Here is a 24,108-nt window from a genome sequence, read left to right on the forward strand (position 1 = left end):
TTCTCCTTGGGTGTTGGGAGTCTTTCTTTCATCCTGACAATTGATACGGTTTGTCCTCCATTGCTCTCCTCTCCTTTCAGAGATCCCTGTAGATAATGGGTCCTTTCATTTCATCCTCTAGTGGCAAATTAGGTCACCGAGCTGAAAGCAAAGCGGGTGGTCATGTGTTGAATGACTAAGAAACTATTTTGGATTATTTTCTAAACATTTTTAAATGAATTGCTGCAGACATGATGAGGGCAACGGTGTTGTTTATTGTCGTAGATGTGTTACTTAGGCTATGTTGTTTTGGGGTGGGGTGGGTTTGGGGCGGGGGGTTAGAGTTGTTAAGCTTTATTTATCTCACCGTACTGTGGGGATTTGGTGTGATGTGGCTTGTTTGTCCCTCTGGGGGAGCGATAGCTGTAGACTGAGCCTGTCCAAAGGGCAGGACAGCGTAACTGAACAGAAAGAGCTCAGCTCCTCTGAGGAGGTCATAATCTCTGACTGTCGACTTGGACCTGCTCCAGTACCATGCCATCACTATTACCATCATCTTGGCTAAGGTAATCCAAAGGCATCCCGGCAGCTAGCTACGACACAAGGCTCTCATCTGGTCTGGACACCACAACCCATGAAGCAGAACTAGTCTGTATAAAGAGGCTTAGAGGGAGTTTTGATTTTGGCACAGATAACGTACTCAGACCTTAAACGCCCTTCTGCCTGAATCTGAGGGCGAAGAAGTGGGTGCCTGACTCAACAGATTGTAAGAATATTTACTGCCATGGTTTAATTTGTAACTGACAGATCTGTAAGATAATTGTAATGACTCTTCCAAACAGGAGATACACACAGGCCTGCACCATTATGTTGTCAAAAAATGTATTGATTGTTCCAGATCTCTGCCACGTAGCCAGGCCTGAGTGAAAAGGAATGAAGTATGATGGATATTTCTGTTGAGAAAAAGTGCACTGGCATTAAAACGTTTAATATTTCTAGAGGCTGTTGTATGTACAGTGATGACTACAGAAAGAAGGTTGGTAGGTAGAACATTGGAATGCTTGGGATGCAAGCTGATCCTAACTGTTATAGGCCTATTTCTCTTTTGCCCTGTTAATCAAAAGCGTTGGAGATATTTGTCAATAATCAACTGACTGGCTTTCTTGTTGTCTATAGTTTTCTCTCTGGTATGCAATCTGGTTTCCGCTCAGGTTATGGATGTGTCACTGCAACCTTAAGGTCATAAATTATGTTACCATTGCCCTTGATTCAAAGGAATGTTATGCTACTATTTTTATTGACGGACAAAGCTTTTGATAAGGACCATTCCATTCTTGTGAGCCGGCTAAGGATTATTGATGTCTCTGAGGGGTCTTTGGCCTGGGTTGCTAACCACCTCTCTCAAAGAGTGCAGTGCATAAAGTCAGAACATCTGCTGTCTGCATATAAATGGATGAGAGAGCTTCCTACTGCCTGTCACCAAGGGAGTACCCCAAGGCTCGATCCTAGGCCCCACATTCTTCTCAATTTACATCAACAACATAGTTCAGGCAGTAGGAAGCTCTCTCATCCATTTATATGCAGACGATACAGTCTTATACTCATCTGGCCCCTCCCAGGATTTTGTGTTCAATGCTCTGCAACAAAGCTTTCTTAGTGTCCAACAAGCTTTCTCTGCCCTTAACCTTGTTCTGAACACCTCCAAAACAAAGGTCATATGGTTTGGTAAGAAGAATGCCCCTCTCACCACCAGTGTGATTACGACCTCTCAGGGTTTAGAGCTTGAGGGAGTCTCCTCATAAAAGTACTTGGGGGTATGGCTAGATGGTACACTGTCCTTCTCTCAGCACATATCAAAGCTGCAGGCTAAGGTTAAATCTAGACTTGGTTTCCTCTATCGTACTCACTCCTCTTTCACCCCAGCTGCCAAACTAACCCTGATTGAGATGACCAACCTACACATGCTAGATCACGGAGATGTAATTTCTAGATCGGCAGGTAAGGGTGCACACGAGTGGGAAGATGTTCTTTACTATTCGGCTATCAGATTTGACACCAATGTTCCTTATAGGACACATCACTGCCCTCTTTATTCCTCTGTAAACTGGTAATATCTGTATACCGTCATAAGACCCACTGGTTGGTGCTTATTTATAAAACCCTTTTAGGCCTCACTCCCCCTATCTGAGATGCCTACTGCAGCCTTCATCCTCCACATATCCACATACAAGTCCCGTTCTGACAGTCACATTCTGTTAACGATCCCCAAAGCACACACATCCATGGGTTGCTCATTTTTCAGTTCGCTGCAGCTAGCAAGTTAAATGAGCTGCAAAGAACACTCAAACTGGACACTTTTATCTCCATCTCTTCATTCCAAGACTCAGGCATGGACATTCTTACTGACAGTTGTGGCTGCTTCGCGTGATGCATTGTTGTCTCTGCCTTCTTCCCTTTTGTGCTGTTGTCTGTGCCCAATAATGTTTGTACCGTGTTTTGTGCTGCTACCATGTTGTGCTGCAGCCATGTTGTGTTGCTACCATGTTGTTGTCGTGTGGTGTTGCTACCATGCTATGTTGTTGTCTTAGGTCTCTCTTTATGTAGTGTTGTGGTGTCTATCTTGTCGTGATGTGTGTTTGGTCCTATATTTTTAACCACAGGCCCCGTAGGAGGCCTTTTGCCCCGATATTTTACCAGGTAAGTTGACTGAGAACACATTCTCATTTGCAGCAACAACCTGGAGAATAGTTACAGGAGGGGGATGAATGAGCCAATTGTAAACTGGGGATTATTAGGTGACCGTGATGATTTGAGGGCCAGATTGGGAATTTAGCCAGGACACCGGGGTTAACACCCCTGATCTTACGATAAGTGCCATGGGATCTTAAATGACCTCAGAGAGTCAGGACACCCGTTTAACGTCCCGTCCGAAAGACGGCACCCTACACAGGGCAGTGTCCCCAATCACTGCCCTGGGGAATTGGGATATTTATTTATCTTTAGATCAGAGGAAAGAGTGCCTCCTACTAGCCCCCCAACACCATTTTAAGCAGCATCTGGTCTCCCATCCAGGAACTGTCAGCTCTTCACTAGTCTCTCTAAACAGACAGACTGGCAGGTGTGCCCCTTTTCCCTGTCCGTTCCCTCCAGTAGCATTAAGGCCCTAGTAGTGAGGATGTGAGTGTTCCTTTCTGCTGGTGATCGTCTCTGTTATAAAGAAATGACAGTGTGTGGAATGTTAGGTGTAGGTCTAATGAATAAACCCCCTTTATTTAAGCCACGTGGAGAGCCATGGTGGTTTAAGCCAAGTAAGTCAGGAAGTGAAAACACCAGTATAATGAATATGAATTGGAATTGCAGACCTTTACCATACCACTGAGAGTGTTGTAACATTAGTTCACTAGCTATAATAACATTAAGAATCAACGGAAGGTGACCTCTCATCTAAGCTGTCCCCTATTTTCCTTTCTCCCCCCTGGGGGCAGTGGAGACCGGATGTGGGATTTGGGGCTGGTTCCCTCCCTCCCTGGTGTGCCTGTGCCCTCACTGTGACTGACTGGGCAGTGTGCACTGACACCTGCTGGACTGGGAAGGAGGGACCACGGACTGCAGGAACCAGGCGCTGGGCTGCATCTGAAATGGCACCCTATTCACTATATAGTGCACTACCTTTGACCCGGTTTTAACACAGTTATAGAATGGTCATGTGGACAGTGATTCTTTCTGTCTCACATAAACACATTATTCACATGACGTGTATCCTTGAGATCTCTTTGCCCTGGTTACCCGGATGTTGGTGACAGGCAGCCATATTGCAGAGGACAGTTTGAATTTGTTAGTAAACGCTGGGGAAAGAAGGAGGCACGATCTGCCCTTACACTGCATTTAGCATCTTAATTCAATGTTAAATGCTTGGCTGTCTAGCACTGTGACTGGGAAGGAGAGGCTTTTTCCAGGCCGTGGTGCCGTACTCTTATTTCCATTCAAAGATGGGGTGGAGTCAGAGTACACATTCAGATGTGGTTATGCGCTGTGTTTGAATGGAAACCTAACTCCAAAAAGACCTACAATTAGCCAAATAAGAGCAGCAGAACATCCAAAATGAGGAACTACAGCTTCTGTCCCACTGCATGGCCTGTTTTGCAATGTAAAAGATAGTTGAGAGCTCTCAGCTCGACCAAAATAAACAGCTGGCAGATTAGTCCTTGGGATAGGATCTGCAGCAGAACCGAGTAAGAAAATCCAATTGGCAATGATCTAAATAGCTGTGCAATCTTTTACTAATTTTGTGGTGCTTTAAATATGTCCACACTCTCAGTCAAGAGGAGGCTCACTAGTGCATACAGATGGCTAATAGTATGGCTCTAGCTAATAGTGTGGCTCTAGCTGGCTGTTTTCCTTATTTGTTGTTATGCTGTGGCCATCTGATATACCACCAGATAGAGGCTGTTGTTGGAAAGCTTCTGTTTACAAAAGGACTGTTTGACTTTCCAGCTCTACAACAACAGTGTTGGGACACAGGATGTGACCCTCCATCCAGAGGAAAACATATGAGATGTACTCTGGTGTCCAGTCTGTGTGTTCAGAGGACTGGCAGTTTGTTTGTCAAGTCAAGACCTATTCAGTGGTAGAGCTAGAGAGGGCCCAGGTATGTCATGAGCACCTAAACACTAACACGGGTCTATGCACCACTGGATGTGCAACACACACGTAGGGACATACAGAATCTTATTTACAATGACAGCATAGGAACAGTGGGTTAACTGCCTTGTTCAGGGGCAGAAAGACTGGTTTTTACCAGCTTGGGGATTTGAGCTAGCAACCTTTCGGTTGCTAGCCACAACACTCTAACCACTAGGCTACCTACCAGGACACACACACAGTAACACAAGATATCATATTCTTCTGTGAAAGAAAATGCCTCTATAACAAGACTCTTTCGGAATGTACTGGTAAATAACACGATTTGGCAGTAACAGGCGTTATTGTTTTATGATAGAAGCTGCGTGTTGGTTTCTGTATGTGTGTGTCGGAGTTTTAGTTTGGAAAATGTGGTGCCGGATATTTGACCGGCAGCATTTTAATTGAACATGAGAGAAATATAGGCTAGTGGTTCCACGGCATAAGTCTATATAAAAGAATTGCCTCCACATTTCTACGGTCGGATCTTACTTTGAAGCAATGTAAGACATGCCTCATAATAGGAAGTAAAACATTCAGGTTTCAAACATTTAAGTTTATATTTTCAAAATGCACCAACTACTGCCTCCAGCTCATTGCAAAGTGGTGTGTGATGCACTGAAGCCTGCCTACCATTGCCTATACAGTCGTGGCCAAAGGTTTTGAGAATGACACAAATATTAATTTTCACAAAGTGTGCTGCTTCAGTGTCTTTAGATATTTTTGTCAGATGTTACTATGGAATACTGAAGTATAATTATGAGCATTTCATAAGTGTCAATGGATTTTATTGACAATTACATGAAGTTGATGCATAGAGTCAATATTTGCAGTGTTGACCCTTCTTTTTCAAGACCTCTGCAATCCACCCTGGCATGCTGTCAATTAACTTCTGGGCCACATCCTGACGGATGGCAGCCCATTCTTACATAATCAATGCTTGGAGTTTGTCAGAATTTGTGGGTTTTTGTTTGTCCACCCACCTCTTGAGGATTGACCACAAGTTCTCAATGGGATTAAGGTCTGGGGAGTTTCCTGGCCATGGACCCAAAATATCAATGTTTTGTTCCCTGAGCCACTTAGTTATCACTTTTGCCTTACGGCAAGGTGCTCCATCATGCTGGAAAGCGCATTGTTCGTCACCAAACTGTTCCTGGATGGTTGGGAGAAGTTGCTCTCGGAGGATGTGTTGGTACCGTTCTTTATTCATGGCTGTGTTCTTAGGCAAACTTGTGAGTGAGCCCACTCCCTTGGCTGAGAAGCAACCCCACACATGAATGGTCTCAGGATGCTTTACTGTTGGCATGACACAGGACTGATGGTAGCGCTCACCTTGTCTTCTCCAGACAAGCTTTTTCCGGATGCCCCAAACAATCGGAAAGGGGATTCATCAGAGAAAAGGACTTTACCCCAGTCCTCAGCAGTCCAATCCCTGTACCTTTTGCAGAATATCAGTCTGTCCCTGATGTTTTTCCTGGAGAGAAGTGGCTTCTTTGCTGCCCTTCTTGACACCAGGCCATCCTCCAAAAGTCTTCGCCTCACTGCCTGCTGCCATTCCTGAGCAAGCTCTGCACTGGTGGTGCCCCGATCCCGCAGCTGAATCAACGTTAGGAGATGGTCCTGGCGCTTGCTGGACTTTCTTGGGTGCCCTGAAGCCTTCTTCACAACAATCCTTGAAGTTCTTGATGTTCCAATAAATGGTTGATTTAGGTGCAATCTCTGGGGGGGCGGGGGGGGATCTCCAGCCTTGACCTCGTCAACACTCGCACCTGTGTTAACGAGAGAATCACTGACATGATGTCAGCTGGTCCTTTTGTGGCAGGGCTGAAATGCAGTGGAAATGTATTTTGGGGATTCAGTTAATTTGCATGGCAAAGAGGGACTTTGCAATTAATTGCAATTCATCTGATCACTCTTCATAACATTCTGGACTATATGCAAATTGCCATCATACAAACTGAGGCAGCAGACTTTGTGAAAATGAATATTTGTGTCCTTCTCAAAACTTTTGGCCACGACTGTATGCCCTTGAATGGCGAATGGGAAGTGTGCTTCAATTACCAGTTGAGAAATAAAAATTGTAGCTTTTTTTTGTGGCCATCAAAACTGTTGTTAACACGCCATCTCATTTATAATTGTTACGCAATTATTGGGCTTATAAAAGCACGTTCAACTCCAGCAGCAACTAATGAGCTGTTTGAGAAGCTGTAGCAGCAGCTCTCATGCTATCTGACAGATTTCCGCTCATATTTGCAGGACAGACATCCCAGCTCATAATGTTATACAAGTAACTCTGAAATGCTACTCACAGCTTGCTGCACTCACACAAAACAAATATTAGACAGCAAGGTTCTTGATTCAGGAGGGGATTCTCTGCTGTTACCAAGCGAAACATGATTTTGGAAGAAGCTAAACACTAAATTAGAAAACAAAATGTACAACTGCAGAGCATTTCACACATTTTCAAACAGTTTACTTAATAGTTATAAGATATCTAGCTGGCAAACATTTAGTTGTCAATTCCATACTGTGACTAGATCACCTAGATCACCTGGCTGGCCAACAGTCACAAGGCTCCAGGCTCTTGTTGTTGTTGCTTGTAAATAAACACTACGTGACGGGGAACTAGTACTGGTAAGCTTCATAATGAAAAATTATGTGGCAGGTGAAATGAAGAACGCAATCTTCTTTATCTCCTAACTCATTGCACAAGTTGACTTAAATGAAGCTACAAATATTCCCATTTATTAAAAAACAAATCTTCAAGGAAATAGTTTCAACGGTATTGACAGTATTCAAAAACCATCCCGTGGCTATTTCTAAATGATGCAAATTAACCTATTTGACTTTATTTGGCTTTAAAAAACCCATTACTGTCCAAAAGCTGGCTATTGCCACCTATGTGTGTGTGTGTGTGTGTGTGTGTGTGTGTGTGTGTGTGTGTGTGTGTGTGTGTGTGTGTGTGTGTGTGTGTGTGTGTGTGTGTGTGTGTGTGTGTGTGTGTGTGTGTGTGTGTGTGTGTGTGTGTGTGTGTGTGTGTAGACTATTGAAAGCCCTCCATGGTTGTTCCTGTGGGAGCAAGCTGTGACTCCAAAGCTTGTAAACAGGAACCAGCAGGGTTTTAACAGACTCACAGCCCTGCAGGTGTTTGGACTGAACACACACTCTCCTGCTAGATAGCTGTCTTTCCTATTCTTTATGGCTGCATCCCAAATGGCACCCTTTACCTATATAGTGCACCTCTTTTGACCAGGACCTAATGCACTACATGGGCCCTGGTTAAAAGCAGTGCACTACATAGGGGAAAGGGTACCATTTGGGACACTTTATTTTCATTGCTCGGGCAGGAACTAGCAAGGAAGTTGACCCTGTTTCGCTCCATACACTTTGTCTGACGTGGAGTGTCAAGTCAAACGATTCTATTGACTGGAAGAAGCTGACAAAACTGTTATCTGTTGGTTTTCATAATTAATAGTTCCATTGACATTGTACAGCTGTCTTGCTGACTTCTAGAATACAGGAATTCAGGCTGTTCCTCTGGTATGCTAGCTAGCTGCTATCCCATATCATATGCATGGTTTACAGCTGGTGAGAGAGACAGGATGCATCCCAAATGACGCCCTATTCCCCATAGGGCTCTGGTCAAAAGTAGTGCACTATAAAGGGATATCGCTTCTATTTGGGATGCATCTGGGGTCTTTTTCTTGTATGTGTGGTGGTCTGTGAATGGCTTGACAGGCCTTGTTAGGTCGACTCAGGCCTGCTCTTTAGCCTAGTGTTCTACCGAGCTTGACATGAGTTTGCCCAAGGGAGAGTCCTCACCCTGCTGTAAACGTTGTCTGGGACATGGTTACCTTTAGGGGTCTATTACCTGCTGTATGTCTCAATGGTCTGTCATATATCAACTGTCCCTCTGTAGTAACACCTGCAGAGCTTTCTCAGTCATTCCCCTCAGGTAGTTGGATCCAAATAGGATTTCATATCAAATTAAATTACATTTTATTTGTCACATGCACCAAATACAACATTTCACCTTACAGTGAAATGCTTACTTACAAGCCCTAACCAACAAGGCAGCATTTAAAATAAAAAATACCTGAAACAATAAGAATAAGAAATAAAAGTAACAAATTATTTATTTTATTGATTTATTTATTGAACCTTTATTTAACCAGGTAGGCTATTTGAGAACAAGTTCTCATTTGCAACTGCGACCTGGCAATTAAAGATGTTTTCTTTCAAATGCTTAAGCTGCACTTAATTAAGCTTTTCTTGTCTGTGGGTGTTTCATAGTGATGAGCAGTGGGGTGCTGGGACCGATCTTTGATCCCGCATTAGAGTTGACATTACCTGCATCCCAAATGGCATCCTATTGCCTACATAGTACACTACTGTTGACCAGGGCTCTGGGAATAGGGTGCCATTTGAGACCCAGTACTAGTCTCTGATGGGAGTATTGTCAGCAGCTTTGTTACAGAGATACTAAACGCCTGGCTCACATCCTCTCACATTATCTTCTTATTTCACTATGTTTAGCTGGTGGCAGTATTTTGCAGACTGGTGTTTTTATTGTGAGCACTGGAAGGTTTCTCTGTTAGGCAGATAGTATTTTAGCCAAGCATCTCTACTGCTGTCAATGTTGTAGTCCTCCTCAGTCACAACATTGGGATTTCTCCTGGTCTGTGTTCACATCAAGGAACATCCCAAATGGAACCCTAGTCCTTATATAGTGCAATACCTTTGACCAGGGCCCATAGGGCTCTAGTGCACTATATAGGGAAAAGGGGGCCATTGGAGACGTGGCCCATGTTGAGCAGTTTATTTTCATTGCTCGGGCAGGAACTAGCACGGAAGTTGACCCTGTTTAGCCCCATGCTCTTTATCTGACATGGATTGTCTCGTCAACGGATCCTAAAGACAGAAAGAGACCAATAAAACTATTTGGGAAACTATTTAAACCCAGCTGGTCTCAAGTTTCAAGTTTTAATGTCACATGCACAAGTACAGGGAAATGCCTTTCTTGCCAACTCAAAACCCAACGATGTAATAATCAATAAAAATGTATTAGGGTGCCATTTGGGATGTTTCCTTGATGTGAACACAGACCAGGAGAAATCCCAATGTCGTGACTGAGGAGGATTGCAACATTGACAGCAGTAGAGATGCTTGGCTAAAATACTATCTGCCTAACAGAGAAACCTTCCAGGTCTTTATAAAAATGCAAGTCTGCATCTACAAAAACATAGTGAAATGAAAGGTAACGTGAGAGGATGTGAGCCAGGCTTTTTAGTATCCAGGTAAGAAAGCTGCTGCCTATAGTCTGATCAGAGACTAGTAATGTGTCCCAAATGGCACCCTGTTCCCTGTATAGTGCAAAACCTTGACCTGAGCCCTGGTCACACTGTCATCGCAGTGTGAGTCGCAGTGTGAGGACATCTGTGTCCAGTGGGAAATCACTCCTCTTACTTCTTCTCCTCCTCCTTTTCCTCTCCCTCCTCCTCTCCTCCTCTCCCTCCTCCTCTTTAAGTTCACCTCAGGGAACACCACACAAAACTTTATTGGTTCCTCTCAATGGCTGGTGCCTCAAAAGGCAATAGGATGGCTCACACCAAAAACATGTAGCATCGCAGGGAGCAGATCAGATGCATAAAGGACCGCAGATGAGTGTAGCTCATTAGCTAACTGGCACTGTGCAATGCTGTACCAACAATCAACTCTCCCAGGTCTTCCTGCTGGAACCCGCAACAGAAATGCTGCTGAAGTTAGCTGTTAATGGCCCTACTTGTAGAATGTGGTGAAGAATTTAGGCTGGGTCCATAGCTCGAGCGTGTGTGTATAGTTGTGACTTCTACCATCTTTCCTCCCATCTGTCTCTGGAAGACAACTGCTCATTCCCTCAGAGCAGCTGAGCTGACAGGGATGGTCACAACAGCACAGACCGGCTCACACATCATTAGGCATTAGATAGGCCACAAGGGCCACAACACAAGCTTCTTCAACCCATACTGCCCACTCAGACACGCACTACCAAGGCTAACTATACGATGCGCCAAGGTTAGGATGTGACATACAGGTAATATTGCTTACTGCATAACCCTTTTTAAAAGCATGCGTTCTCTCCTTTTGTATCTACTCCATGGTGCACATTGACTCTTAGAAATAAGCTGTCGAAATAGTCTGTTGTTGTGAATTTGTTTGTGTAATACATCAGGAGAGCACCAGCGGCTGACCGTTAAAAAGGCACGTTCTCTATTGACCACTGGAGACATTGCATCTGTCTGGAAACCGTCCACAAAACCTCTCCTTTCTCTCCCCTGTGCTTGGTTGTCGAGTGTTATTTCATTCCGTTTGGTTTATTGAGTTGCTTTTGTTACGGCTTCACAATCGAAGCTACATTTCATAGAATGTCCTAATGAATAGGCTTCTCAGAGCTCACTGAGTTCTGCATTGTCTGACCTCCATCGTTTGGCCCCAGCTGCTGTGCTGTGCTGCCCAGTTTGCAGCAATGTGACTCTGTGGAGGCCTTATACACTCATCCTCTATCAGCTTGTGTTTTCTCTCTTTCTCTCCCTCTCTTCCCTCTCTTCCCTCTCTCTCTCTCGCTCCCGCTCTCTCTCTCTCTCTCTCTCTCTCTCTCTCTCTCTCTCTCTCTCTCTCTCTCTCTCTCTCTCTGGCTCTGTGTTCGGCTCTCTGTTGGGAGGGGAGAGGGAGGCAGTGAGAGGAGCTGGGCATGATCTGGGTTGAAACTGGTTTGATTCGTCTCATTGGAGGCTAAATCCCACTGTGGTATAATAGGAGTTATAATTAAACAACGAAGGCAGTTTACACGCTGGTCACCTGAATAACTCAGGATGGCAGCAGCGTCTCTGTGGAAACTGTAGATGTGGGGGGGGGGACAGGAGGGCACAGCTGCTGCTTCCATGTCTTTGCAGCTGCGGGTACCGACCTCACCATCCCACCCGTCTTCCTGCAACCCCTCTTTGTCGTGCCACCTCACACACTCCACCAGTACTGCCAGTATTTCCCCCTACCCCCTCTTTGTCGTGCCACATCACACACTCCACCAGTACTGCCAGTACTTCCCCCTACCCCCATCTTTGTCGTGCCACCTCACACACTCCACCAGTACTGCCAGTATTTCCCCCTACCCCCATCTTTGTCGTGCCACCTCACACACTCCACCAGTACTGCCAGTATTTCCCCCTACCCCCTCTTTGTCGTGCCACCTCACACACTCCACCAGTACTGCCAGTATTTCCCCCTACCCCCTCTTTGTCGTGCCACCTCACACACTCCACCAGTACTGCCAGTATTTCCCCCTACCCCCCTCTTTGTCGTGCCACCTCACACACTCCACCAGTACTGCCAGTATTTCCCCCTACCCCCTCTTTGTCGTGCCACATCACACACTCCACCAGTACTGCCAGTATTTCCCCCTACCCCCTCTTTGTCGTGCCACCTCACACACTCCACCAGTACTGCCAGTATTTCCCCCTACCCCCTCTTTGTCGTGCCACCTCACACACTCCACCAGTACTGCCAGTATTTCCCCCTACCCCCCTCTTTGTCGTGCCACCTCACACACTCCACCAGTACTGCCAGTATTTCCCCCTACCCCCTCTTTGTCGTGCCACATCACACACTCCACCAGTACTGCCAGTATTTCCCCCTACCCCCTCTTTGTCGTGCCACATCACACACTCCACCAGTACTGCCAGTATTTCCCCCTACCCCCTCTTTGTCGTGCCACCTCACACACTCCACCAGTACTGCCAGTATTTCCCCCTACCCCCCTCTTTGTCGTGCCACCTCACACACTCCACCAGTACTGCCAGTATTTCCCCCTACCCCCTCTTTGTCGTGCCACATCACACACTCCACCAGTACTGCCAGTATTTCCCCCTACCCCCATCTTTGTCGTGCCACCTCACACACTCCACCAGTACTGCCAGTATTTCCCCCTACCCCCTCTTTGTCGTGCCACCTCACACACTCCACCAGTACTGCCAGTACTTCCCCCTACCCCCCTCTTTGTCGTGCCACCTCACACACTCCACCAGTACTGCCAGTACTTCCCCCTACCCCCATCTTTGTCGTGCCACCTCACACACTCCACCAGTACTGCCAGTATTTCCCCCCTACCCCCCTCTTTGTCTTTCTTTCTCTCTCTCTTTCTCTTCCCTCTCTTTCTCTCTCTCTGACAGACAGCTGACTCCCCCTGACTCCCCCTCTTCCAGAGGACTGATAAGCCTCCCCAGTTATTTATTCCTGACGGCTCAGTGAAATACGTGCCTGACCACAAACCGACCGACAGACCACCATGGACAGGCCTCGGAGAAGAGCCTTGTTGTTCCAATGTCGCCACTGAGGGGACTGAAGTTTACAAACTAGACTGTTATCCATTAAGAGGACTGGAGTTTACAAACTAGACTCACTGAGGCGGCTGGAGTGTCCCGACAACCAGCTACAAGATTGTTACTGGGAGGTTTTAGTCATCTCCAGTTGGTAGAGAGTTCACAGATCTGATCTGGTCATGGCAGGACTCACAGTGCTCTTTCGCTTCCTATACATGGGCTTGCTGAGGGACAGGGGGAGACAGCAGTGGAGACCGCAGGGGAGACTGGCACTAACGGACCAAAGTCAAACTTCTCAAGAGAATGGTATGTCAAACCTAATACCCTGCGATTTCATCTGCATTGCTTGCTATTTGGGGTTTTAGGCTGGGCTTCTGTATAAGCACTTTGTGACAACTGCTGAAGTAAAAAGGGCTATCGAGTGGTGCAGCGGTCTAAAGCACTGCATCTCAGTGCAAGTGCTGTCACTACAGTCCCTGGTTCAAATCCAGGCTGAATAACATCTGGCCCTGTTTGGGAGTGACATACAGTTGAATCACAACTGGCCCAGCGTTGTCTGGATTTGGCTGGGGTAGGCCGTCATTGTAAATAAGAATTTGCTCTTAACTGACTTGCCTAGGTAAATATAAATACATTTGATTGATTCTCCTACCTGCCACAAGTTTTCTTTATTTTTACTATTTTCTACATTGTAGAATAATAGTGAAAACATCAAAAGTATAAAATAACACATATGGAAGCAAGCAATGGACATTCGACTAGTGGAAATTGGTCCTTTGGTCTAAACCGCTGTGGGTGAATGGACAATTTCCGCATGTGTATTTCCCACCGTAAAGCATGGAAGAGGAGAAGAGGAGGTGTCAGGGTATTTATTTATTTTTACTAGGGGGGAATTATCAAAAGGGTAGGAACCAAAGTGTTGGTCAGTGTTTCCAGGGGACCCCAATTAGATGTTACATAATGTGTTTTCTTACCTCATGTAGCTTGCTTAACATATTCATGCTTCGCATTTTCTTCTCTGGTTTGGAAGATACTGTTGCACAAACAACATGCTTATCTAGGCCTACATCAGCACAAGTACAGGGCTGTATTAGCTACCAAAGTTTGCTCTGACTTAGTACATTTAGCAAGCTAGGTAGCCAGCTAACTAGTGATTAGCATTAGCAGCTAAGAATATTTATTTTAGCTAGAGCTTGATAAGAAAGTAAATACTAGCAGACAGCATGATACACAAACTTATAGTGTAATTATAGAATGCTTGCAGAAAGCAGCATCATTGTCATCAACATATTTTTGCATCTGACCATGCAGACTACAGAATGAACAGCAAGAACGTGCTCTCTCCATGAGTGACGGGGCGTGTGGGAAGCAGCATTCTGCAGGAGGAGCGGGAGCAAGAGATGACTCATGTAGCAAACTGAGTAAACCATAAAAATGGACATTACATGCGCTGGAATTGCATATCACATTTAACAAAATAAACATTGAAAAGCCGTTATAGAAGGTAAAGTTAAACCTAAACCGGTTCCTGTATCAATACCGGTATATAGTAAAAAGAGGTATACCGCCCAGCCCTAGTTGTAAGTGGGATGTAAATGGAGGCATTTTGCTGTGTAGTGGACAGGGGTCCAGTAATTAGAGAGGGGATTAAAAGCAATCATCAATAAAGCCTATTCCACCGCAAATCCATGTACGACAACTGTTTGGTCCGGCTTAACTTTTTTCCATGGAGTCGAGAGTGAGGCAGACGGCCGGCGAGAACTGCTTAATTCAAAGCAACACTCCTCGGCAGTAAATCTTATTTGGGGGGCAACGGGGGACAAGATAGAAAAGCTCCAATTGGTCAAAAGACCTGGCATTGCCTTCGTAGTGAAGCTTGGTTCCCGGGAGGCCGAGAGGCAGGTTGTCCGATTTCCTCCTGATGTACGGGGCTGGCCTACCCAGACCTACAGGCACGGTCGGATGCCCACCAATGATTTCTCTTTGACCTAGGATTTCACTTACTTCTTTTGTTAAATGGAGAAAGGTCAAATCAGGAGTTAACAGAGGTACCTGTGATGATGGCGGTGTTGGATAACCACAGCTGGCAGTATGCACAGGCAGGGAGTACCCTCATCCAACTGTCAGGTAACATTACAGTGGTCATCTCAGATACTAGTATTCACCCTGTTGTTGCACTCTGTGTCTGTCTTGGTGCATGATTAGAGAAGCAGGTTGATGATTCCCCTGTTTTGGTAAATAAAATGTAATTTGTGTGAATGGTTTGTGTTTGTCTATTTCTGTACATTACTGTATTGCTAAGGTACATTAGTCTCTAGTTGTGTGGTTTGCTGTTCAAATTCCCTCTGCAGCATTAGGTGCTATCAGCTTTCAGAGAAGAGGGGAGGAGGGTAGAGTGTCCTTGGCTTATGAAGCTCTGTGGCTCCAGCCACCTAATCGACCAGAGCCCCTATGCTGTAGTTTCCTTATGTATTAGATATAGGCTATGTCTATGTGCCAAATGGCACCCTATTCCCTATATAGTGAACTACTACCATGCCGGGCTCTGATCAAAACTAGTTCATTATATTGGGAATAGGGTGCCATGTAGGGCTCAATATATCTATCTGAAAACAATTAATTGAACAATGACCTTCAAGACTTCGATGTGGACTCTGGCTAAGCAAGTCCATGCACTGACTCTCTTTTTGATCACAGAAGACACAGACCGGTTTGAGTAAAAATGGGGGGAATTGCCTGTTTACTCAGAAAAATCCCATTATGGTTTATTGTCCAGCCTAGAGACTGTAACTGCATCCCAAATGGCATCCTATTCCCTACATAGTGCAGTACTTTTGACCAGAGCCCTGTATAGTGTACTGTTTTTGGAATAGGAGGTGCCATTTGGGATGCAGCTGTGACCAGTGGTGAGGTAATTAATGCAGAAGAATCTGTGGCGCCCCTGGCTCCTTCCTCCGAGGGGACAGGAGAAAATGAAGGCCATTTGTCATGAAGATAGCTGAGAGAGAGCTACGGAATGAGATCAGCTTCTACTTTAAATCTCCACCATCTCAACCTGTCAGTTCTTCTTCCGGAGGCTTCTCATTAGAGCCTTGGGGTGCATCCCAAATGGCACCCTATTCCCTATGGGCCCTGGTCAAAAGTAGTGTACTTTATAGGGAATAGGGTGCAATTTGGGACAGTACCCTGGTCTCCTGTCTGTCCTAAATCACCTTGGCCTGTCTCTGTCTCATCATAACACTCCTCTGAGAGGGCTTGTTGTCAGGTGGAGGTGGGATACTAGAGAAGATGGGTGAACAGAAGTAAGGTATAATCTAGTATTGGCCTTGCCCTATATAGAATGGAGAACGGACACATGCAACATTCTGCGTTCTGTACAGGCCAAGTGTTAGCCTGTAGACTAAATCAAATCAAATGTATTTATAAAGCCCTTTTTACATCAGCTGATATCTCAAAGTGCTGTACAGAAACCCAGCCTAAAACCCCAAACAGCAAGCAATGCAGGTGTAGAAGCACGGTGGCTAGAAAAAACTCCCTAGAAAGGCAGGAACCTAGGAAGAAACCTAGAGAGGAACCAGGCTAGGAGGGGTGGCCAGTCCTCTTCTGGCTGTGACTATAGCTTATAGAGACTATAGCTTAGTGTTCACTATAACACATTGTCTTTGGATTGCGCTTGTGATTTGTGAACCAGGCTCATAGAAGAGATATAGAGGGATGGATCAAAGGGTGAACACACAACGTAGAGAGGGTTGCCCATGGAGAGGCCAATGGTAAAGTTAACAAAACCCTGGGCGATAGAGGGAGAGGGTGCAGTAAAATAAACAAAGTGAGTATTGGAAGTGTCTGTGTAAGAGAGGGATCAGTCGAGAGATGGCCACAACGCTACATTTTTAAAGCAGGTAGGGAGAAAAGAGTAATTTCACTAGTTTATAGGCTTTTTGGGGTGATGCATGGAAAACTACATTAACATACTGATTTCAATTATATTTTATATGGCAGAGTGGTGAAGAACACAGAACACAGCTGTGAATATCTATACGTAGTACAACACAGTATTGAAGAAGTGTTTTTCATTTAGTAACATTGTTTTAAAGAAGCTGTAACAGCACAGTGAAAGAGATTGTGACATTGTTGAACTGGGAAAGGCTGGGTCTCTTCTAACTGACTGTGAAGGTTGTACAGCTCTTTAATTGTTTGTGGTCTCATCGCTCCCCCTGGTACTAATGGAACAGGAGACTGTTGTTATTATAGTGTAGGTTGTCACACTGGAGAGATGGAAAAACAACATACCAACAGCACCATGTAATTGTTCTTTAATCGTCTATGACGGGTCCAACACTTCAGAAAGCACAGCATGGACACCTGGATTTAAGAATGTATGAGTTTATATACATCAGGTTTCACCATAAATGCAAACTCTGCCCAGTGCCCACCCAGCGTGTCTGGCAAGCTCAATCAAGTGCACCTAAAATATAACATAAAATTAATGAAATAAAATGTCCAACCCAGGTCTGCTATTTACCTGATCAGAAAACAGCATTGACACATTCTGTTGCGTTGAGAGACCTGGTCACTCAGGACTGTGTCCTGTTTCTGTTCTGCCTTCTGGTTATTTAGGGTCTCAAAAACTGGCAAAAGAAAGTGGCACATCGTTACCTCAGAGGAAATGCTATACTTAAACCCCCAGAAAAAGGGTGTTGGTGCTGCGCAGAGCAGAGCCAGGCCAAAGCACACAGCATACAGGCAAAGTTTCCCTCTCCATCCAAATGAGATTAGAGTGTCTGAGGCCTCTGTGACTGGAGCTACAGGGTGAGAGAAACACCCACACTTCCTCTGGATTTGAAGCGCTCCAGTCAAGCTGAGATGAACACATCACACAGCTGTGAAGAATGGCTCCCATCACAGCCCCAGCCATGGCTTTCTTTGCATCCTAAATTGCAGCCAATTTCTTATTACAGTGCACTCGTTTACATGGCTCTGGTCAACAATGTGCACTATGTAGGGAATAGGGTGCCATTTGGGAAACAAACAAGCTCTATAGCCTGGTCTTGTGGCTGTGGCCAGCAACACTGGGTCTGATTTGCCCCATCAGAAATCATCCCCATACATTTGTACCAGGGCTTGGATTACTTGTCCTGTGCTTGGCTTTTTCAAGCTACTTACTTACTTAAACCCTTTTGCTACTTGTAGCAGCATAGGTCATCCACAAAGGTCATCCACAAAAAGTCCTAATCGGGGCCGAGCACTATGATGAACATGACTGACTGGGAGAGTGAGGACTTGTGTACTAACACACTGGTGTGGAGGTCAGTCCTCTGAGAGGCTAAAAGTCTCTGGCTGAAATGGCACCCTATTCCCTATATAGTGCACTGCAAAGTCCCTGGTCAAAGTAGTGCACTATGAAGGAGATAGGTTGCCATTTGGGGACAGACCATGTGAAGCAGCTGGTCTTGCTGTCTATCTGTGGTCCTTGTAAGTAAAGTGCTGTTAAACGGACTGAAGAGGGGATTGACATACTTTCCTTACACCCTGCCTGGTGCCTGGTGAGAGAGAGAGGTTACTGTGAGGCTACAGGCTTTAGACTAGAGAGAGCTGCTGGCCTGGCTCTACGTTTGCCTCGGTAGATCAGACCAGGCACAGCACAGGGCAACTTCCCGCTCTGAGGGTCAAAAGTAGTGCATTATGAAGGGAATGGGTTGCCATTTGGGAGGCAGACATGGACAATTTAGTGTAGTAGCATATGCAGTGCTGTGGGTCCAAAACCTCTCTAAATTCATATTTTATATATGCATGTTTCCTCAAAGAGCTGGAGTGGTGGAGTTTATTTCCTGTTCAATCTACTGTTGTTCCATTTGTCGATACACCCGGTCATACTGTAGGTGCGACAGTTCTACTTTTTCAATTTCTCCAAGAGCTCCCAAAGTGATATATACCCACATAATAAAACAGATGTAGTGGAACTTGTAGACAGGATGCCGAGGTATTGGTGGAGTGTGTCTGTATTCTGCACAGTGCTGTTTTCAACAGACTGTGTGGCCATAAGGATTTTTGTTGAATTCATTCAGTAAATCTGTTGACAGTGGCACTCCTTCTGCTCCCTCATAATTTACATTGTAATTCCACCTACGGGAGGGAGGGCGCACTATTGGTTTACATGACAATGTACCCAGAATCTGCTAGCATACACTTCTGTGATGTGGGGGTGGGTGGAATAAACCCAAGCTGAGACAAAGGAAGGAACGTATACCCTTCAAACCATGACTCAAGTCACCATTTACCTGCCTCACATGACGCTTAGTGACTTGAGGACCACACTGTTATTACCTACATCAGCCAACACCACACCATAGCTCAAGTGAACATTGTGTGTGCATTGTGATACATCATCTATTGTAAGGCAACACATCGACAGCTTCAAATGCTGCACCGCCTCCCTGTCATCACCATCATGGTTCTGTTGAGCCATTTATTTCCTGCCAATGAATGGTTGATGTCAGTGTGATGCAGCAGCCGCCATCTCCTGAAGGAGATCAGGCTCCACGAGTAAGTCATATGATTAAGTTGTTCTTGACATTGTTTGAACAGAATATTTCTGATCTGATTGCATCACCGCCTGGTATGGCAACTGCTTGGCATCTGACTGCGCTACAGAGGGTAGTGAGTACGGCCCAGTACATCACTGGGGCCAAGCTTCCTGCCATCCAGGACCTATTTAACAGGCGGTGTCAGAGGAAAGCCCCAAAACATTGTCAGCGACTCCAGTCACCCAACACATAGACTGTTCTCTGCCCCTTAACAGCTTCTACCACCAAGCCTTAAGACTACTTATTTTGTACACTGCTGCCACTCGCTGTTTATTATCTATGCATAGTCACTTCAACCCTACCAACATGTACAAAGTACCTCGACTAACCTGTACCACCCACCCATTGACTCGGTACCGGTAATCCTGTATATAGCCTTATTGTTATTTTATTGTGTTACTTTGTATTATGTTTTACTTTAGTTTATTTGGTAAATATTTTCTTAACTCTTTCTTGAACTTCACTGTTGCTTAAGGGCTTGTAAGTAAGCATTTCACGGTAAGGTCTACACATGTTGTATTCGGCGCATGTGACAAATAAAGTTTGATTTGATAGCACAAGCAGTGTTTCCTTCTCTCCAGCGAGGCACTACAGTAGTAGGACTATATTATAGAAAGCCGTTTCTAAGCTGTTTGTTTTCAAAGGGCACCCGACAGCACGCTGAGTGAGTAGAATGGATTACCCTCATTATTAATGCATTATCAAGGATGAGTGATTGACAACCTTCATTTCATGCTTGGCAGACTTGTAAATGAAGGCTGTGTGGTGCTGCCTGGGTTATAATGATTGTTCACCAATTACTGTATGGAGGGATATTGCAGTAAAGGCGCTGGGATATTGGTGTTTGTACTCATGTAAAACAGGCTGAACATGTAGGCCTAGCAGTGAAAATCCTATATGAGCTCATATGCTTCAATTGCTTGGCCTAATTTGATGATTCTACATGTTCTGGTTCAGAAGTTACTTATTGCACCACACTGCGTGCAGAGCACTGTGTGTGTGTGCGTGAACCTGGGGATGCCAGCGAGGTAGGCTTTGAGTCTGCGGAGGGCCTCTGTTCATATTCACGGTTACTTCTGGCCACCTGGATAACACAGGAACCAGCATGAGAAACACACTACAACCACTAACAAGGTGTGTCTGGCCTGCCTTCTAGCCTTCTAGACAGAGCATTGTCTGAGACTGAAAACATAGTGGAACTCTGCCTCTCCCTGCTGACCCTGATCTGTACTTCTAGGTGTGTGTGTGTGTGTGTGTGTGTGTGTGTGTGTGTGTGTGTGTGTGTGTGTGTGTGTGTGTGTGTGTGTGTGTGTGTGTGTGTGTGTGTGTGTGTGTGTGTGTGTGTGTGTGTGTGTGTGTGTGTGTGTGTGTGTGTGTGTGTGTGTGGTGTTGACCCTTCTCGGTGCCTCTAGCAGTGCAGTGGAGATCAGTGTTGGATGTGGGCCATTATCAGGCTGTTACATAAAAACACCAAAGAGAGAGAGAGAGAAAGGGGGGGATGTGGGCACACTTGACTGGAAACAGAGGAGTTGTGTTTCCAGTGGGGCCCATGTCCTGTGTTACTGTACCACACACACATACACACACACACACATTGACACTCCCACATGCTGCTGCAGGAATGTTTAGACTGGGCTGACATACGTGTGTCAGATCATGAAAGGGAGTTGGACGATAAGGAGGGGGAGGGAGGGAGACAGCTGAACAGCTATGGTGGTATTGTTGTCATGCTCACACCTCTCCTTAGTTTGATTCTGAACATGACTGGAATGAGACATGGGGGTGAGTACACACATGCACACAGATACACACAGACGTGCAGGCATGCATGCAGGCATTCATGCGCGCACAGACACACACACACACACACACACACACACACACACACACACACACACACACACACACACACACACACACACACACACACACACACACACACACACACACACACACACACACACACACACACACACACACACACACACACACACCTGAAGTTCACCCACCTATGGTGTCTGCTCTTTGGATGAGGGTACACACAGACACGCTACTACAATAGAACTATTATAGAAGCATTTTACCTCCCCTGTCCCTCTCGAAGCTGTCCCTGTCCCAGCTGGTTGCCTGAAGCAATAGATTATCCTCTTTAGGGCCCAGCACTGCTCTGCAATCTCCCGTAATGACATAATGTGTTATGACGTCAAGTCAGGCCTGACTACTGCTGACTGGGTCAGATGTGGGATAGAATCAATATCGAAGTAGCCATGTTGTATCGGTTGGCCTCTCCTCTCCCTGAGCACGACTCACTCAGACTTCCCCGCTCGATGTTATTGGCATCAGATATTTAAACTAGAGGTCGACCGATTTATGATTTTTCGACGCCGATACCGATTATTGGAGGACCAAAAAAGCCACTACCGATTAATCGGCCGATTTTTGTTTATTTATTTGACAATATTATTGTTGTATTGTTGTAATGACAATTACAACAATACTGAATGAACACTTATTTTAACGTAATATAATGCATCAATAAAATCAATTTAGCCTCAAGTAAATAATGAAACATGTTCAATTTGGTTTAAATAATACAAAAAAAAGTGTTTGAGAAGAAAGTAAAAGTGCAATATGTGCCATGTAAAAAAGCTAACATTTCAGATTCTTGCTCAGAACATGAGAACATATGAAAGCTGGTGGTTCCTTTTAACATGAGACTTCAATATTCCAAGGTAAGAGGTTTTAGGTTGTAGTTATTATAGGAATTATAGGACTATTTCCCTCTATACCATTTGTATTTCATTAACCTTTGACTATTGGATGTTCTTATAGGCACTTTAGTATTGCCAGTGTAACAGTATAGCTTCTGTCCCTCTCCTCGCTCATCCCTGGGCTCGAACCAGCAACATAAAGACAACAGCCACCATCGAAGCAGTGTTACCCATGCAGAGCAAGGGGAACAACTACTCGAAGGCTCAGAACGAGTAACGTTTGAAACGCTATTAGCGCGCTAACTAGCAAACCGTTTCACTTCGGTTACACCAGCCTCATCTCGGGATTTGATAGGCTTGTAGTCATAAACAGCGCAATGCTTGACGCACAACGAAGAGCTGCTGGCAAAATGCACAAAAGCGCTGTTTGAATGAATGTTTACGCGCCTGCTTCTGCCGACCACCGCTCAGTCAGATACTTGTATGCACAGTCAGATTATATGCAACGCAGGACACGCTAGATAATATCTAGTAATATCATCAACCATGTGTAGTTAACTAGTGATTATGATTGATTGTTTTTTATAAGATAAGTTTAATGCTAGCTAGCAACTTACCTTGGCTTACTGCATTCACGTAACAGGCAGTCTCCTTGTGGAGTGCAACGAGAGAGACGCAGGTAGTTATTGCCTGCGTTGGACTAGTTAACTGTAAGGTTGCAAGATTGGATCCCCCGAGCTGACAAGGTGAAAATCTGTCCTTCTGCCCCTGAACGACGCAGTTAACCCACCGTCCCTAGGCTGTCATTGAAAATAAGAATGTGCTCTTAACTGACTGACGAGTTAAATAAGGGTATTAAAAAAAAAATTGGCGCCCAAAAATACAGATTACCGATTGTTATGAAAACTTGAAATCGGCCCTAATTAATTGGCCATTCCGATTAATCGGTCAACCTCTAATTTAAACTGACTGAATGGCTACTGGTGGAATCATCTTATCATCATCCTATTACCTTGGTCTAATCTACGCAGTTCGTCTGTGACAAACGTTTTTAGTCTCTCCGAATAAAATCATATTTTTATCAGCAGCAACAAACTAGTAGAATCATCATTAACACTTTATTTTACTGATGGTGAAAGCTACAAACCTACTTTCCTGGTAGTCTATTTATGATATTTCCTGGTAGTCTATTTGTGATATTTCCTGGTAATCTATTTATGATATTTCCTGGTAGTCTATTTATGATATTTCCTGGTAGTCTATTTATGATATTTCCTGGTAGTCTATTTGTGATATTTCCTGGTAATCTATTTATGATATTTCCTGGTAGTCTATTTGTGATATTTCCTGGTAATCTATTTATGATATTTCCTGGTAGTCTATTTGTGATATTTCCTGGTAATCTATTTATGATATTTCCTGGTAGTCTATTTATGATATTTCCTGGTAGTCTATTGATGATATTTCCTGGTAATATATTGCTGATATTTCCTGGTAATCTATTTATGATATTTCCTGGTAGTCTATTTATGATATTTCCTGGTAGTCTATTGATGATATTTCCTGGTAGTCTATTTGTGATATTTCCTGGTAATCTATTTATGATATTTCCTGGTAGTCTATTTATGATATTTCCTGGTAGTCTATTGATGATATTTCCTGGTAATATATTGCTGATATTTCCTGGTAATCTATTTATGATATTTCCTGGTAGTCTATTGATGATATTTCCTGGTAATATATTGCTGATATTTCCTGGTAATCTATTTATGATATTTCCTGGTAGTCTATTTATGATAT

General features: G+C 44.6%; 1 protein-coding gene across 5 annotated transcripts in view; it reads left to right on the plus strand.

The window, feature by feature from the left end:
• LOC124004764 (triple functional domain protein-like) overlaps positions 1-24,108 on the plus strand; it is a 139,931-nt gene that overhangs the window by 21,147 nt on the left and 94,676 nt on the right. Inside the window, exon 1 of one of the 5 annotated variants that reach the window (XM_046313533.1) lies at positions 13,020-13,319. The exons of the other annotated variants lie outside the window; for them this stretch is intronic. Coding sequence (XP_046169489.1) covers positions 13,193-13,319 — 127 coding nt within the window. The 5' untranslated portion in view covers positions 13,020-13,192. Of the gene's footprint in view, positions 1-13,019; positions 13,320-24,108 lie in introns of those variants that run through there. 5 annotated transcript variants of the gene reach the window in all.

Source organism: Oncorhynchus gorbuscha, linkage group LG19 (assembly GCF_021184085.1).
Source record: "Oncorhynchus gorbuscha isolate QuinsamMale2020 ecotype Even-year linkage group LG19, OgorEven_v1.0, whole genome shotgun sequence".
Lineage (NCBI taxonomy): Eukaryota > Metazoa > Chordata > Actinopteri > Salmoniformes > Salmonidae > Oncorhynchus > Oncorhynchus gorbuscha.